At 48.1% G+C, this 17,053-nt stretch overlaps 2 protein-coding genes across 3 annotated transcripts; one reads left to right on the forward strand and one right to left on the reverse strand.

The window, feature by feature from the left end:
* Window positions 1-1,754: 1,754 nt before the first annotated feature.
* Window positions 1,755-11,127, forward strand: LOC106700130 (asteroid homolog 1). 2 transcript variants are annotated; one of them, XM_023330258.1, is made up of 7 exons: window positions 1,755-2,402; window positions 4,742-5,556; window positions 7,856-8,161; window positions 8,286-8,478; window positions 9,441-9,579; window positions 10,353-10,397; window positions 10,428-11,127. In XM_023330258.1, exons 1-7 carry the CDS (start codon window positions 2,276-2,278, stop codon window positions 10,750-10,752), a joined length of 1,950 nt encoding a protein of 649 aa, XP_023186026.1. In that variant the 5' UTR covers window positions 1,755-2,275; the 3' UTR covers window positions 10,753-11,127. The 2 variants fall into 2 exon arrangements, with proteins under 2 accessions (XP_023186026.1, XP_014329812.1); XM_014474326.2 differs by having other exon boundaries at window positions 1,756-2,402; window positions 10,353-11,127.
* A 1,055-nt stretch (window positions 11,128-12,182) lies between these two features.
* slc39a1 (solute carrier family 39 member 1) lies at window positions 12,183-16,679 on the reverse strand. Its single transcript, XM_023331436.1, has 4 exons — window positions 16,396-16,679; window positions 15,428-15,637; window positions 15,215-15,345; window positions 12,183-13,447 (listed from the first exon to the last, which is right to left on the reverse strand). Exons 2-4 carry the CDS (start codon window positions 15,588-15,590, stop codon window positions 12,770-12,772), a joined length of 972 nt encoding a protein of 323 aa, XP_023187204.1. The 5' UTR covers window positions 15,591-15,637; window positions 16,396-16,679; the 3' UTR covers window positions 12,183-12,769.
* Window positions 16,680-17,053: the final 374 nt, after the last annotated feature.

Genomic DNA, 17,053 nt, shown 5'->3' on the forward strand with positions numbered 1-17,053 from the left:
GTAGCCCTTACCCCCATCATTACCAAGTGCTTGGAGCGGCTGGTCCTAGCACACCTCAGATCCTGTCTCCCCCCCACACTAGACCCCCACCAATTTGCATACAGACAGAACAGGAGCACAGAGGATGCAGTCTCTATAGCACTGCACTCTGTTCTTTCTCACCTGGACAGTAAGAACACTTACGCCAGACTGTTCTTAGATTTTAGTTCAGCATTCAACACTGTCATCCCATCACAACTCATTACCAAACTCACAGACCTCGGCATCAGCCCACTCATGTGTAACTGGTTGCTCGACTTCCTGACCAGTCGACCTCAAGATGTCCGGCTGGACAACCACTTCTCATCCACCATCATCATAAACACCGGAGTGCCACAAGGCTGTGTGATGAGTCCCTTCCTCTACTCCCTCTTCACCTACGACTGCAGACCTGTCCATGGCTCTAACGCCATCATCAAGTTCGCAGACGACACCACGGTGATCGGCCTCATCAGAGATAATGACGAGGCCGCTTACAGGGAGGAGGTAGACCGTCTGGCTGAGTGGTGCGACAAAAACAACCTGCAGCTGAACACCGAGAAGACCAAGGAGCTTATCGTGGACTTCAGGAGGAACGCTGACCCACATTCACCCATCCACATTAAGGGGACAGTGGTGGAGCGTGTGGACACCTTTAAGTTCCTGGGAGTCCACATCTCCGAGGACCTGACTTGGACGACCAGCTGCTCCAAACTCATTAAGAAGGCGCATCAGCGCCTCTTCTTCATGAGGACCCTGAGGAAGAACCACCTGTCCTCAGAGATCCTCACGAACTTCTACTGCTGCACCATTGAGAGCATCCTCACCAACTGTATTACAGCTTGGTACGGGAACTGCTCTGTCTCCGACCGGCAGGCGCTGCAGAGGGTGGTGAAAACTGCCCAGTATATCGCCGGGGCAACGCTCCCTGCCATCAAGGACATCTACAGGAAGCCGTGTTTGAAAAGGGCCAGGAAAATCACAAAGGACTCCACTCACCCAGCACACACACTCTTTTCCCTCCTGCCCTCTGGGAGGCGCTACAGAAGCCTACGGACCAGAACCACCAGGCACCGGAACAGCTTCTTTCCCACAGCTGTCACGCTTTTGAACGCCTCCTGACATAAAACATAAACTATAAGGACTGTACTCCCCTATCCTCTCATACAACAATAACACATGGACTATCCTCACACACACACACACATCACGGACTGTTTTCTTCACACACACATACAACCTGTACATTTTATCTGCCATTATTTATCTATAATCCATTCCCTAACATTCTTGTATATTCTGTATAATCTGTGCATGTAGCTCCCATATTTATATTTATACACAATATCTATATCTCTTGCTATAACCCCTTATAGTCCATACATACATAGTCTTGTACATCTGTAAATAAATATTTATATCTCGTAGAGCACAGCTGGATAGATGCAAACTACATCTTGTTGCTTGTACTTGTGACAGTGCAATGACAATAAAGTTGATTTCTATTCTATTCTATTCAATTCTATTCTATTCTATTCTATTCTATTCTATTCTATTCTATTCTATTCTATTCTATTCTATTCTAGTACTTTTAATTTGAATTGTTTCTAACATGAAGGGGAACTGGACCAACCCCTGGAAATGAGCGTGGCGTCAATGCACTGAGAGCTCACTACCGCCCCCACCTGGACGAAATGGTCACGGTTATATAATGATATTACAACGTTACAGAAGTGATTCTGTTCCGTGATTCCGAGCCAGCAGCAAGAACCCATAGGAACCACCGGACAGAACTCACTTTTCCGGTTCTGGACTCAGCTGGTTCTACTGCTGGTTCTGGCTTTCATTTCTCCTCAGAGTCTCTCTTAGGTTTCATTTTCCACAGCAGTAAAAGTATTCACACCCTCTGACTGCTCCACATTCCAGCTCCAGCGTCTTTTATTGGACCAGACCAACACAAAGTTCTGCAGAACCGAAACCTTATGAATTGTTTTAAACGTTTTTATGAATATAAATCTGAAAAGTGTGGTCATTTCTAATTCCTCTAATTTAAAGAATCAGCTCTAATCATTTAGAAAGCAGCAACTTGGTCGTATGATATAAATAACAAAACCAGGAGAAGTTGGATCCCGACCAGACGGAACCTCGGAGTTTATTATGGGTCCTGTTGTCTTGATGTCAGGAAAGTGAAACTGAAGGAAACACAACCGGGCAGCTATAATAAGGCTGGCCGCCATGCGAGCAGCTCAGACCGGAGATGGGCGTCCAGGGCTTGGCCTCCTTCCTGGAGCACCACCGGAACATTTACCGGGAGGTTCGGTTCGGCCGGAGCCGCCTGCTGGTCGACGGCTGCAACCTCAACTACCTGCTGTACTTCAGCTCAGGTGAGACTCACCTGTCTGAGCTGTTCGGGTCATTTAATGAACTGTTCGGGTCATTTAATGAACTGTTCGGGTCATTTAATGAACTGTTCGGGTCATTTAATGAACTGTTCGGGTCATTCTCTAAACGTCTTTAGGCTGAAGCTCCTGATCACTTTTCTGTTTCTGAACAGATCCGCAAAGGTTCTGTTTCATTTATGGAGGTATTTATGTTTCCTGGTCCAGAAGCAAGTAACAGTAACAATACTTTATTACTCTTTTACTTTATTACTCTTTTACTTTATTACTCAAGTAAAAGCAGAAAGAACATTGTAGTAAACAAACTCAGAAAAGTCTCTTATTTTCTAAAAGTTGCTCTGAGTAAAAGTTACTAGTTAGGGTCCAGTTCAGCTGAGGATCCTCACAGCAGGAGGACAAATCCTTACTGGGTTCTGATGGGTTCTGAAACATCAGAACCCATCAGAACCCTGAGCCGCAGCGATACAAGGTCAAAACCAAGGGCGTCTTTGGGGGGCATATGGAAACCTGAAATGTCATAAACCATGATGTCATCAGTCAGTTGATGACGTCATCAACCCCTTGTTTCAGTAACCAACACTTTACTGTTACTCCAAGTTACTATGTTTGTGGTTTTTATTTAGTAAAAACATTTATTGCTGCTCTCCTGTTTTTTACGCCACAAAGCTCAACAAGAGATGAACATTAAGTAATCAGGTTACCTTTTCATATAACGATAACTGGTAATAAATGAACTGCACTAGATATCATGTGTGTGTTTATGATCTTAAACTGTTTAATCAGCATCATTCCAGGATGAACACTAAACTTTATGGTTTGCCTCACAACCAGCCACATAAATCCTCTGCTAGCACACAGGCTACCAGGTCCTGACAGATTTTATTGGTCAAGACATTTGATTATTGGTCAAAAAGACATTGATATCAGTTGACTGGAAATTGACCTGATTCTGCCTCTTTCTACAACCAAAGTATTAAAAAAAACCAGCTCATAAAATAAGACTCAGGTTTAAACTCAGTTCAGCAGTTTGACCTACAAAAGAAATAAAAATGAATCTGTTCACATCGAACAGGCCTTTAGCTCCTCTCTCATTACTGCGTCTTTATTGGGTGGGACGATATTGGGGGCCTGGGGGGGGCCACGTCCCACCCGGCCCCTCGGTTCCTCTGCATATCAAAACATAAATATTTTATTGAATCAGAGTCACATTCATATAAAATCAGTTCCAGCTTCTGAGTTTATTGTCATTGTGTAAAATTTCCACAGAAACAGTTTGTGTGATCTGTTACCTGCTTACATTACCATGGCAACCAAGCGAAGAGCCGCCGCCTGTGGTCTCTGGATGAGTTAAATAAATAACGAGCTCAGCAGGTCTCACCTGGAACAGATCTCAGAGTTACGCAGAACAAAACGCAACAAAGTCCAGAATGTCAAGTTAAGAAATGATTTTAGTGTTTTAGCCTTGACTTGTTTCAGTGAATGGACCTCTGTGAAGCTCGAAGCTAAAGCAGCCACCAGAGGGCGCTGCAGCCGGTCACTAACTCCGTCATGGAGACGTTGAAGCAAAATATGGAAAAATGAAATGAATGTTCAGGCGTTTAGTTTCTCTACTGCAGTTCACCAAATTTTATTAGTGCATCTGAATCCAAACATGAGAGAAGCAAAAAAATGGATGATATTTGCCTCACATTCTCTCTGCACTGGTGTGTGTGTGTGTGGGTGTGCGTGGGTGGGTGTGTGTGTGTGTGTGTGTGTGTGTGTGTGTGTGTGTGTGTGTGTGTGTGTGTGTGTGTGTGTGTGTGTGAGCTTCTTCTGACCGACGTTCATCTGTTGGTTGATTTTGCTTCACATCCACATGAAGTTTCTATCATCTTCATCTTTCTACCAAAACTCAAACCTGATTCTTCTCCTGCTTCATCACGTCTGAAGCTTTTCTTCACTGAATTGTTTTCAAGCCTGCAGAGAAAAGTGTTCATGTCTTCAGTCTACCTGGTTCTACCTGGTTCTACCTGGTTCACCAGCAGCTGATACTTGCTGGTGCAGGGCCGGCCCAAGGCATAAGCAAACTAAGCGGCCTTGTAGAGGAGGTTTGGGTCGGCCCTGTGCCGGTGGTCATGGTGGATTGCTCGGTTCTTCCTGACCCGTCCAGATCAGGATGTTCTGGTGTACTTTGAACTAAGACAGCTGAAGGTCACAAACTGATGCAAAGCAGCCCAGACCATAATACTGCCACCACCACACACTGCAGACGTGACTCCGCTCTCCTCTTGATGAAACCATCACCGCTCAGCGGTCTAATCTCTCTGTTCTGTGGTTTGTTTCAGGTCTGGATCAGAACCACGGTGGGGAGTACGCCGCCTACGAGACTCTGATTGAGAGTTTCATCGCAGCTCTCAGGTCCTGTGACATCACTCCCTACGTGGTTCTGGACGGAGGTTCTGATGTCACAGACAAAAAGTTGGAAACAATAGCAAAGCGGGGCAAGGACCGGGTCCGGAAAGCTCATGAAGCAGCGGTCAGCGGTAAAACGATGGGCATCCTCCCCCAAATGGCCGAGTTGGTCTTCAGACAGACGCTGGCCCGGCTGCAGGTTCCGGTGGCCCAGTGTTTAGCAGAAGCTGACCAGGAGATAGCGGCGCTGGCGTCAGAATGGCGCTGCCCGGTTCTGTCCAACGACAGCGACTTCTTGGTCTTTGACCTGCCAGCAGGGTTTCTGCCCATCAGCCACTTCCAGTGGCGGGAGGTGAGGCAGAGCGGCTCTCTGAGCTCCATCTCCTGCTGGAGCTACTGCACCTCCAGCTTCTGCAGCTTCTTCGGACTCCAGCGCCAGCTCCTGCCGACCTTCGCCGCCTTGGCAGGTAACGACTACGTGAAGCTGAGAGGGATCGACTGGACTCGGTTTGATTCCGGCAGAGAGGCCTGCAGCCGCCTGGAGGGGCTGCTCTGCTGGCTGAGGGGGTTCAAGGAGCCTCAGGAGGCGCTGGAGGAAGCGCTGGGCCTGATGGAGGACCTGAGCGGGGACAAGCAGGAGCTCCTCCAGAGACTGCGTCTGGGGATGGCGGAGTACCAGCTGGGTCGGAGCGCTCTGAGCCGCTTCTTCCTTCATGGAGCGCCGCCTGAGTTCGCAGCACCGGAGCAGGTGACTAACTCTGTATTTCAGTTCAAGATGCTTTCTTGATCCCAGCAAGGAAATGAGTTTCTCCAAGAAGCTCAAACATAATAAAAATATACATAAAAACTTAATATGTTAGAAATGACCAGATGTGAAGTCCAGGACAAAGAGTGCAATCAGCCGGCCGCTGAGTCCTGATGGCTGTGAGGATGAAGGAGCTGCAGACCGGACGCTCTGCGGGCCGGACGCTCTGCGGGCCGGACGCTCTGCGGGCCGGACGCTCTGCGGGCCGGACTCTGAGTGAAGGGCAGGTGGTTTCAGGGCGAGACGCTCGGTGCCTTCTGAGTTCCTACCGGGTCCAGACTCCTACCGACCACTGAACCGGTTCTGCTTGTCCAGTTGCTTCTGCCACCCAAGCAGACAACAGAGCAGAACTTTCACCACAGAAATGACTTGAAAACATTCCAGTGTGCCGTCTCACAGCACACTGGAAGACTTTAGCTGGCAAAGAAAGTGTAGACCGCTCTGTCCCTTGTTGAAGGTCAAATGTTGCTGACCAGTCAGGTGGACACCAGACGTCCGTCACAACCTCCTCTATGTCTCCTCATCAATGCTGACAGGCAACGGGGGGTTGGACTTAAATCAGTGGTCTAGTCCAGGGGTGGCGAACCTGCAACTCTTCCACGGATCATGTGTGGCTCTTTGATATTGAAATTTCCCACACTCATTGAAGGCAGCACTGACAAAAGCAGCGTAATGAGCTGCAGGATGTGAAATTTTAAGCTAGCACTGCAAGAGACTTTAATAGATGTCTAATATTTAATAGATGTCTAATATTTAATAGATGTCTTAGTATTTGCTGCTACTAAGACAGAAGCGAACACATGTCAGAGTTTGGGCAGCAGGTTCTGGTGCTGCTAAGAAGCGAATCGGTTCTGATCAGATGAATCAATCGATGCTGTGTGTCACTGGAGAAATGGAGCCATTCTGAAAAACACAAGACTGAGAAATCAGGAAGAAGCAGAAACTCGCCTGACAGTCTAAATCAGGGGTGGGCAATCCTGGTCCTCGAGGGCCGGTGTCCTGCAACTCTTAGATGTCTCCCTGGTCCAACACACCTGAATCCAACAGCTGAATCTCCTCCTAAGTGCAGTCAAGTTCTCCAGAGTCCTGTTAACGACCTCATTATTTGACTCAGGTGTGTTGAAGTAGAGATGCATCTAAAAGTTGCAGGACAGCGGCCCTCGAGGACCAGGAGTGCCCACCCCTGGTCTAAATGAATAACGAAGGTCATTGTGGTGTTTGACCTTTGAGGGAGATTTAATTTGTTTTCCTGCTTGAACATTCATGTTTATTAAAAGTCCCGTCAAAACTATGGAGCAGGGGTGAATCCAGGAAGTTTTTATAGAGGGCCAAAAGGGGGCCAGTGGTGATCTTGAGTTGTTACCCCAAAATAAAGGTAGAGGTCACCACAGGGCCCTCTAATCCAGGGGTGGGCACTCCTGGTCCTCGAGGGCCGGTGTCCTGCAACTCTTAGATGTCTCCCTGGTCCAACACACCTGAATCCAACAGCTGAATCTCCTTCTAAGTGCAGTCAAGTTCTCCAGAGTCCTGTTAACGACCTCATTATTTGACTCAGGTGTGTTGAAGTAGAGATGCATCTAAAAGTTGCAGGACACCGGCCCTCGAGGACCAGGAGTGCCCACCCCTGATCTAATCTGAGCCAGGCCAGTCCTTCATGTTCCAAAACTGTTCTGCATGAGACGATTCCACATCCGGCAGTTTGGTAGACGGAGCTCAAACCTTTTCTGTCTGTGAATGAATTTTTACTACATTTCAACAAGTCTAATCATTGTGAAATCATGTGAAGCAGAAGCTTTGAGCTGTAACAGACTACAAACCAAACCTAAAGGCAAAACAAACCCTGTCTGGTGTTTCAGCAGCAGCTAATCTTGAAATTGTTGTGTGGCTCTTCACGGTGACGATGATCTTCATTGGGCTCTTAGTGCTGAACTGGTTCCCCACCTGGACTCACTTTCCCAGGACTCTGTATCCAGTTCATAAACCCGTTTACTCCAGAACACCTGCAACCAGAACTGCAGCTCGGCTTGTCAGACAGCGATGTTGAAAACATGTATTGAAACGTTCAGTAGTTTATCAGGTTTAAGGGAACTTGAATCATGTTAAGTCTTCACTGAAGGGGATGCAGGCTTCAAACTCTGGACCTGAAATGTCCAGAATCTCTCTAGCAGGTCCAGATCTCAGCAGGGTTCAGATACACTGATGGCAGTGAAACACGCTGAGCTGAAAGTGTTGTCTCCTTTAGGAAGCTGGCCTCGTCCCCAGCTGGATGCTGCTGCCCCTGACTCAGGCTCGGCTCTCTGGAAATATCCTGGACGTTCTGCGGCTCCACAGGATGAGCCTCGGTTTTTGCATTGAGACCCAAGAGCTGCCCAGCGCCAACCAGACGTCCAGGCCGCTGCGACAGGTGATGTACGGCCTCCTGCTGGGCAAAGACAAGTTCACTCCAGTGGAGGAAATAGACAGAGAGGGTCTCACGCTGATATCCGTCCCAGTGAAACCAACATTCACCAGAACCAGCAAGAGGCTCAGACTCGACTCCCTGCCACAGGTGAGTTTATTCAAACTGAAGACCGTAAACCTGTCTTTCATGTCCTCGTCTCCCAGTGTCCCTCAGCGCAGCTTTCAGGGACTGACCCCCATCCTGATGGTCTTTCTCCTGCATGATGACCCAGGTGGCGCTCTCTGACCGTCGGAACGTCCTACTGGAAGCTCTGGGAGTGACCCAGGAGTTTCTGCACCTCCTGCCGCCTCAGTTGCAGCTCCCAGCAGCCGTCAGCTGCTACTGGCTACAGAAAGCTCAGCCTCCTCCTGACCTGCAGAGGGCGCTGCTGCTGGGGATGAGCAACACTCTGAGGTCCGGAACAGGTAACTGCAGCTGGGCATAAGTAGAACTAGACCTGGTAAATGATTAAAACTGTTTGAGATGAAACTCCTGACATGTTTAAGGTACCTGGGAAGAGCAAGGGCTGGTTTGGGGTTTTGAGGTATTGTCACAGTTTCTGCAGCATTGCTAAGTAAAGCTGCTGAATTAGTTTGAACCATCAGATTCCTGGAAGGTGCATTTGCTCCTTTGGTAACTTGGCCACAGGTGAATCCAAACGGAGGTAGAACATGTGAACAGGGGACCTCTGGCATTCCCTGCAGAATGCGTTCAGCAGGAAGTCAAAGGAACCCTGATGGTCTGGCTTTGGCTCCAACCCAGAGAAGTTTCCTCAGGATGGGCTGACCTGGCAGGTTCAGTCCTTGGTGTTGGACTCAGCCTTATGGAGAGTCTGGCCAGTCGAACAAAGATCTTTAAAGAAGGATCTCTCACCGTCTCCAGGTTTGACCAATGTTAGAAACGACGGGTGGGCGTCTTTACATTCCTGGGGTAGTCAGGCTCAGAGCTGGTCTGGCTCCAGAGCTGGTCTGGTTCCAGAGCTGGTCTGGCTCCAGATGGATACCAGAGCTGCCTCTCAGGTATCTATCCTGTCTGTGGGGGTAAAGGAGACCAGCTGCTGGTGTCTTCAGGACCGGGCCGGCGTGGTTCAGGACCTGGAAGTACAGACGTGTCTGCAGGATGGAGAGACGGAACGGGAGATGGATCAGGATGAATGGATGAGGCAACGCATCTCTAGTGACATCCAGTGGCAAATATGCACAATGCAAGCAACTCATTCAGAAATTTTTCTTCAGTTTCTGAACATTTAGAAAGAAAGAAGCCAGAGCTGTTTACTGTCCAGACTGGATGCTACGTCTCCTCATGAATCAGTTCATTCTCTCTGCCTCTGAGTTTTTGTTCTTCAGGTGGGCAACGAAACATGAAGAGGTCTGGTTCTGTGTTGCAGCTTTTCAGAATAAGAGCGGTATAAAGAAAGTGGACGTCAACGTGTCTCATGTCTTCAGCCAGTGGCAGGTCTGTATGAAGGACAGCATCCGTCTGAACCAGCTGCTGGGCCTCCCTCTGCCAGAACCGGACGTCTCCAGGTGAGACGGCTTCAGGAAACTTCTGGAGGTTATTTTGGTGACGGACGGACGGACATCATATCGTGACTATGTTGTGTTTGATTGGATGAACAAAATCCGGCCTAAGATCAGTAGCTGTTAGCGACCAGTAGCTCTGCTGGTGGATGTTTAGTGTACTACAGAGCAGAAAGCTAACGTTGTAGTTTCTCCCTACATCCAGTGGGTGGTGCAGGTTGCTACGATGAGTAGCAGCCACACAGGCAGACCAGCTAGAAGGAAACAAATGCATCCAGCACAACACTTTCATTCTATTGGCTGAGAGATTGCTAGGCGACTCTGCCAAAAAGTCAGTTCCATGTTTCGTAAGCAAGCAGAGAGTCTGAGCAGAGACTGAGAGTGAGGAGAAGTTTTGAGTACAAGTGTTATGAGTTTTGAGAAGAAAGACATGAAGTCGTGCTCTCAGACTTAAAATGTGCTCTTGGATTATGGCAGGAAATTTTCCCCATAGATGGTCCAGTCCAAGCCTCCTGCTCTCAGCTCTGGCTTTGGGTTCGATGTATAGTTCGTTCACGGCTCTTCACCTTTTCCACATTTTCTGTTCCAGCCTTTTTCCAAAACAACGTACACAGAACTCCCCCATTAAGACATTTTTAGTGTTTTGCACATTTATTAGGAGACAGTCGATTCTTTCCTGATTAAAAGAACCAAATGTTCCATCCAAAGGGAACAAAAGGCTCTAATGGACCAGCCAGACGGTCTGGAGGGAACCGATGTTTGGTCCTGTTTGTGTCCAGGTTGTATCAGGGGCCGCTGGTCCACCAGCTGGTCCACAGGATGAGGAGCGGCGGGAAGCTGAAGACCCTCCTGAGGAGCGACCGGCCCAGCCAGGAGCTGTACCGCTCCCTGCTCTCCGTGGTCCGGCGGGTCCGGGCGGCCTCACAGAACCGTCGGAAAGCCGCGACCCGTCGGCGGCGGAACCCAGAGGAGCCGAGCGCCGACCTGCGGCGACTGTTCCTGCGGGACGAGGAGACGGAGAGCGAAGCTCGGGTCGCCGTGGCGGCGCAGGAGGAGCTGCGGCTGCAGGAGGAGCTGCTCCAGGTCCGAACCCGCTACAGAACCAAGGAGAGGAGGAACCGGAGCAAGAACCCGGACCTGGCCCGGAAGGAGGAGTGTCGGGGCCGGGACCTCCTCTGACCGTCCAGCTCCTCCAGGGGGCTTTGATGGTCGCCATGGTTACCCGCTCTGGTCGCCATGGTTACCTGCTCTGGTCACCATGGTGATATTATTTAGTACCGCGTTTTCCAGAACCCGACTCTCCAGTCGAACAGAATTTATTTGGTTTCTAAACCAGGAAACATCTGAAATCCTCCAGGAAGGATTTTCTGGGTTTTATAGATCAGTTATTAAACCAGAACTAAAGAAATAAATGATTAATATTTTGATGGATATTTGATGTTTTTGGTGTTTTAAAGTTTTGATTGTCCTTGTAAATCAGGTTGAATCGATTGCTCAGATGAACTTGTTGAGCTTCATGTCCTTTAGTTGCTTTGAAATAAAGTTTCAATGATTTTTGGTGTTTTTTGTCAGGTTTCATTCACTTTCATCAGGTTTTACTTCCGTTTTAAAGCATCTGTCAGATGGAGGCTTTGCATCCTTCAACTTTATATCCCATAATCCTTTGCTGTTACAGGCACTTTGGTCCCATTTCAATAAAAAAAATCAACACTGAGCTTCAAATATGTTTCTGCAGCTGAAAACCAGCGATAAAGTACCTGAGGTGAGTCTGTATCCACCTGGAGCCGCTCAGCTGGTTGAGTCAGAGCTAACGGGGCTAACTAGCCAAACTAGCCAAACTAGCTGTTAAACCTTTGAGACCAACATCTGCTTTTCCTCCAGCCGGCTGAGAGCTACATGACATGAAGATGGAACAATTGCAAATGAAACTATTGACTTATTTTATATGCAAATATTCATCAGTTACAGCAGAAATATGAAAGCGATAGAAAACCTTTTTTGTGATCAAATTTTAAATCACAGAACCAGAACATATGAAAAAACTACCAGTATCTCTGGGAGAGCAGAATGGGTCGTCAATAACCTTCGAATGAAGTTTTCTGGGAGTTGAATATACCTTATGTATAAAGTTGACATGAATTTGCTGATGACCAGGATTTCTAGATTAATCCACACCTCATCCAACCGGTGACGGCTCCATCTTTTCCAAAACATATCTAATGCCAGAGGTCTAGAAGTTCACTAGCCTGTAACTAAAACTGATATAGTCTAAACAAAATCAAATCCAGCTGTAGATTTAACGGCATTGAACAGTTTCTAGAGAGAGTGTGTTGTGAGAGGGACCCATAAGGGACGCCACTGTCTTTTAAAAATGATCTTCGCTGCAAGTAGGAGAAAAAGGAGGAACTGGCACATCAAGCCTGTTACATTTGTCCTGAACATGAGGAATCATCCTCCTCCATAAATGTCACCAAGAATATTTTTCTTTTCCCAGATGGGAAAATAAAAGTGATAGAAAATCTGACAGTGAGCAGCTGGTCTCAGGATCCAGAACCAGAACCGTTCTGGTTCTGGTCGGCGACACGTTAATGTGACTCGGTACCAAAACACAAAGTTTCCTAATGTTGTTTTAATAGAATATACAGAATATTCATTCAGGGTGCAGAAATAAACCAAAGAGGAGGAAACAAACATTTAACCAGTAAAATAAAATCAGAATATATAAATACTTGAATAGTTTGTTTTTTTAAAAATCTGAAACTTTCTGTTTTTATCCATCTGTACTCCAGTCTGCTGACCAACAGGGGGCGCTGTGGCTCCTGTTTCTGGTGATTTTTGCCTCCTGGTCCAGATGTTTCCTCCGGACTGAAAACATCTGGACCAGGATTGTTTTATGTAAATAACAGCTGGTTATACAAACACACAAAGTGACGTCATGAATGTTGAATATTCTTGTTGGGAATTGGATGTTTGCGCCGTACAGGAAGTGATCATGTTTCACAGGAAGTGATCATGTTTGGTTTATGACCGTGGCAGCAGCAGGTTGATTCACTTCCTTTAGTTAAACTCCAATAACTTTATGAAAATTATCACTTTGCAAAACTCTGACCGTCATTGGAACAAAGATCCTGTATAACAGACAGATGCCACCCTCCATCAGTCCAAGCAGAGGTTCTGATTCTCCCCGTTGCCATGGTTACACCTTGATGAAGAGGACCCCGGTGACGGCGGCGAAGCCTAGCAGCATCATGGCCACCTTGGGGATGCGGCCGCGGCCGGCGGCCAGCTCGTGCGGCAGGATCTCCATGAAGGTGATGTAGAGGAAGGTGCCGGCCGCCAGCCCCTGCAGCGTGCAGCGGGCCAGCCGGTGCTGCGGCGACATCCGGCTCTCCGTGAGCCCCACGCCCAGCGCGATGCCCAGCGGTGACATGACGGCGAAGGCCAGCAGGCAGCCGGACACCACGGCGCGCCGCAGCCGGCCCTGGGACAGCGCGGCGCTCAGCGAGAACGCGATGACGCTCTTATGGATGAGCAGCGCCAGGCAGACCTCCAGCACCTCCTGGCCGCGCTGCAGCAGCCCCACCGCCAGCCCCTCCAGCACCGAGTGCAGCGACAGCGAGAACATCAGCACGAAGGCCCGCAGCGCCGACTGGGAGCCCGGGGCGGCGTGCAGGGGCCCCGCCGGCTCCGCGGAGCCTCTGCGGCGTTGGGCCAGGCCGCCGCCGGCCGCCTGGGCGCCGGAGTCCGCCATCAGGGCCCGGCGCTCCTCCAGCTGGGGCGGAGACTGGTCCTTAAAGGCCAGGACGATCTGCTCCAGAACCAGAACCAGGAAGAAACCCATGGCCACGATGAACTCCGGCAGAGGGAACTGGAGCTGGAACAGCAAACACACCACTCAGAACCAGAACCAGAACCCAGCAGCTCTCTGCATCTGGACCAGTAGCAACCAGAGGAACTAACAGAACCTGTATCCATGTATGTAAATCAGAGGTTTTCAATCTGACACATTTTTTGTATGATTTGTAAAATGAAGTTACGTCTTAAATCCAACATGTAACAAACTGATAGGTGTGATGATCACGTGGCTTCGTTTGATACATAATCGAACAGAATTAAAAGAGTTTAAAGAATTTTTCGCTGCTAGCATGCTAGCTTAGCTGCTAACTTGTTAGCAATGACTGCAGGGGTCCAATAGTTGCTACAGAAACATAAAATAATGTATTTCAGTCAGAAATTAATCAGGATAAAAAAATGTTGATTGTTTAATTTTTCCAACGTGTTTAAAATAAAAACATCAACTAAAGAAGTTAACATGATTCCTGCTGAATCAACTGATACTAAATCTACTTGATCAAAAATTTACTCTGAAAAACATTAAAGACTCCTGGATTAACCGGTTCTGCCAGGACCAGAACGGACCGGTTCCTGGGCTTCAGAACCTTCAGCTATGAGACGTTTTATCTGCTGAGGTCAAGGGTCAAAACATCCGTGTTCCAGCCCAGTCACATCTGATCAGCTTCCAACCAGAACCAGAACCAGAACCTGGGTGAAGGAAAAGGTCTTACAGATATAATAGTCAATACTAAAGATGGACGATTTGTACTTAACATTTTCTTAAAAAGTCAGATTTCTTTTAGAAAAGAATCTGAAATGGACGACAGTTTAGAAATTTTGGCCTCAAAGTTTAGATTTTTTTACTCCAAAATGTCGTTGAATGAAGAAACTTGGTTAAAAAAATAATTTAATCTATGAAAAATGATAATCTAAAAGATGGGAAAGGGTTTGTCTGCATCGGCCGCCATCTTTGGCCCCCTGCTGTTCCAACAGGGTTTCCTCTGTGATCTGGATTTAGCTCCATCCATCTTCCCTGTCCCACAGCATGATGTTGCCACCACCATGTTTACATATTCAGGCCTCACTTTTCAGATTTGTACTGTAAACAGGCTCAGTACGGCGCCCCCCAGTGGACATGGGGAATTTCTTCCTTTGCGTTTCCTCGCAGTAAATCAGCAAATCCATCCGGATCCATTTTATCTCCAGTCGGTGAAAACAAACCAAAAACCAAAAACACCTTCAGAGATCCTGAGAGGAACCTTCTGGACCGGTCGGGTTTGGGTTGGAAAATGAAAATGGTGTTTAGATTTTCATCTGGGGCCCAACAAACAGCAGCTGCTTCATCAGGCCTGTGCAACACAGCTGCTAGCTTTAGCATCATCATTAGCTGTCATCATCCCAGCGGTAATGATTTGATGTTTCAGTGCCAAATCTGATTACCACTAAAGTTTAGATCTTATTATGGAAATAGTTTTTATGTGTGTAACAGCATTTAATTTGGATTATTTCATGTATTTTTAATCATGTTATCTTGGTGTTCTTGGGGGCCCCCTGGTGGTGTGGGGGCCTGAAGCAGCCGCTTAACTTGCATGTGCCTTGGGCCGGCTCTGATCAAAACTGTCAGAACTTTTTAACTAGTCGTTTTTATGAAACACCATGTTTGACTTCAGATCTCATTTTCCAGATTTTACTACAAAAACCTGCTAGCAGAAAAACTTTCAGTATTAAAAAGTCCTGCATGTCCCCTAGGGGGCGCCGTAGACCTGGCCTGGTAACATTGGCTTGTTTCTGTTGGTGTTGGTCCTACTTTGATCCCAGCGTCCCTGAACGCCTCGCCGATGCTCTGCAGGAAGTCGGGCAGCAGGTCCAGCAGGCAGGTGGCCATGAAGACGCCTCCGGAGAAACAGCTGATCAGGGCCAGCAGGCGGCGCCGCCGCTCTAAAACACACACACACACACACCCTCAGCATTGCTCAGCCGGCTGGTCCGGAGTCTGGACGGAGCAGAACCGGGCCGGTACCTGGGTCTGCGCCGCAGCGGCCGCCTGCCCTGGCGAGGCAGAGCGGGACGAACCCGAACAGCAGCGTGACGGACAGCAGAACCACCAGCGCCACCAGTTTGATCTCCAGAGCCGGGAGGTCGGCCGGGTCCCGCAGCACCCCCGTCTCCCCCAGGACCGTCATGGCTGCCTCAGAGTCCGCAGCAGCCTGGCCTGGACCGGAACCAGAATCTGTCAGAACCAACGCAACCGTTAGCATCCAGGGTTCTGGAAACAAACCAGTGTTTCAAAGCTGCAGGTTGAAACTTTTCTGAAAATAATTTCTGGAAATGTCAACATGTTTAATCTGAGACTGGAAATCTGTGGCAAGATCCCAGTGCTAGCTACAAACTCTACAGCTAGCATAGCATGTAAGGAATGCTAATGCTAGTTATCATAGCCACTGATGGCAGAAGTTTTTCCTGTAGCGGTTACTTGTTTCTCCGCCATTAGCACTTTAGCAGTGAGGACATGAGATTGGTTGGCAGCGCTGAGCCCCGCCTCCTGGCTCTGATTGGTTGTTTTCGGTGTTAGCGGTTAGCAGTGCTTCTCAAGTCCAGTCCTCAGGCCTCCAGTCTGCATGTTTTAGATGTTCCTCTATTGATCCTAACGATAGTAAAACTGAGGAACTGAGAAACAATCTGTCACAACATGGAGAAAAAAGCTGCAGCTTTAATGAACTTCCTGTTTCTCATTCCGGGATTCCAGGCTGAAACTCCAGACATCGGACCGGATCCAGATCCCGAATCGTTCCTGGTGGTTCTGGATGGGTTCTAGAAATGGAAAGCAGCTGACTGGATCAGAACCTTCAAATTTTATGGCCAGAACCAGAACCGGGATTTTAGGTCCTTCGTGTATCTGGAAACTTTGAGTTTCAGTCTGGACTCATGGGGGTTCTGTCTAAAATAGTTCTGACCCAAATAGAATCAGAAGTCTGGATCTGTACTCACATAACCTGAAGTTGGATCAGAACCATCAGAACTTTCCTGCTGAGCCTTCGGTCCGTTTACAGTCGGAACCAGGCGGATTCAGACGCGAGCCACAACTTTTACCACCTTGGTCCAAAGAATAATCACGCGAGAAAATCCGCGACCCACAGCGACTGGTTAGGTTCCCGAACCTTGGTCTTCCCGGACCGGTTCGGTTCAGTCACGTGACCCAGATGCTTTCAGGAGGAATGTTCTTCTCCTGACTGGGATTTATGGCGGACAGTCCGGGAAGTTCTGACTCAGTTCCCATCAGTGGATCCCGCCTCAACCAGGCGCTGACGTCAAACACCCCGTAAAGACACAGCAGCACACTTCCGGTTTACAAATTAAGAGAAGAAAAAAATCTGGTGCTTTCGTATTACATTACATTTTACTATGCCTTATTATTTTTATTTGTTGAAAAAAATGTATTTTAGCATCACGCAGAAAATCAGCAAGAGGAAACAGATGAACCCCCCCTGGGTTTTTCCTCATGCTTTTATTTTGAAGATGCCACCGGTTTTCCGGTGTAGCCGTGTGTAACTTCCCTCAGCAGCAGCCGAAGGAGGAACCATCCAGCCGGAATCCTGGAATAGTGGGAGTCACTCAATATCAGTCACTAACCAGAAAGGTCAACGAC

Source organism: Xiphophorus maculatus, chromosome 3 (genome assembly GCF_002775205.1).
Source record: "Xiphophorus maculatus strain JP 163 A chromosome 3, X_maculatus-5.0-male, whole genome shotgun sequence".
Lineage (NCBI taxonomy): Eukaryota > Metazoa > Chordata > Actinopteri > Cyprinodontiformes > Poeciliidae > Xiphophorus > Xiphophorus maculatus.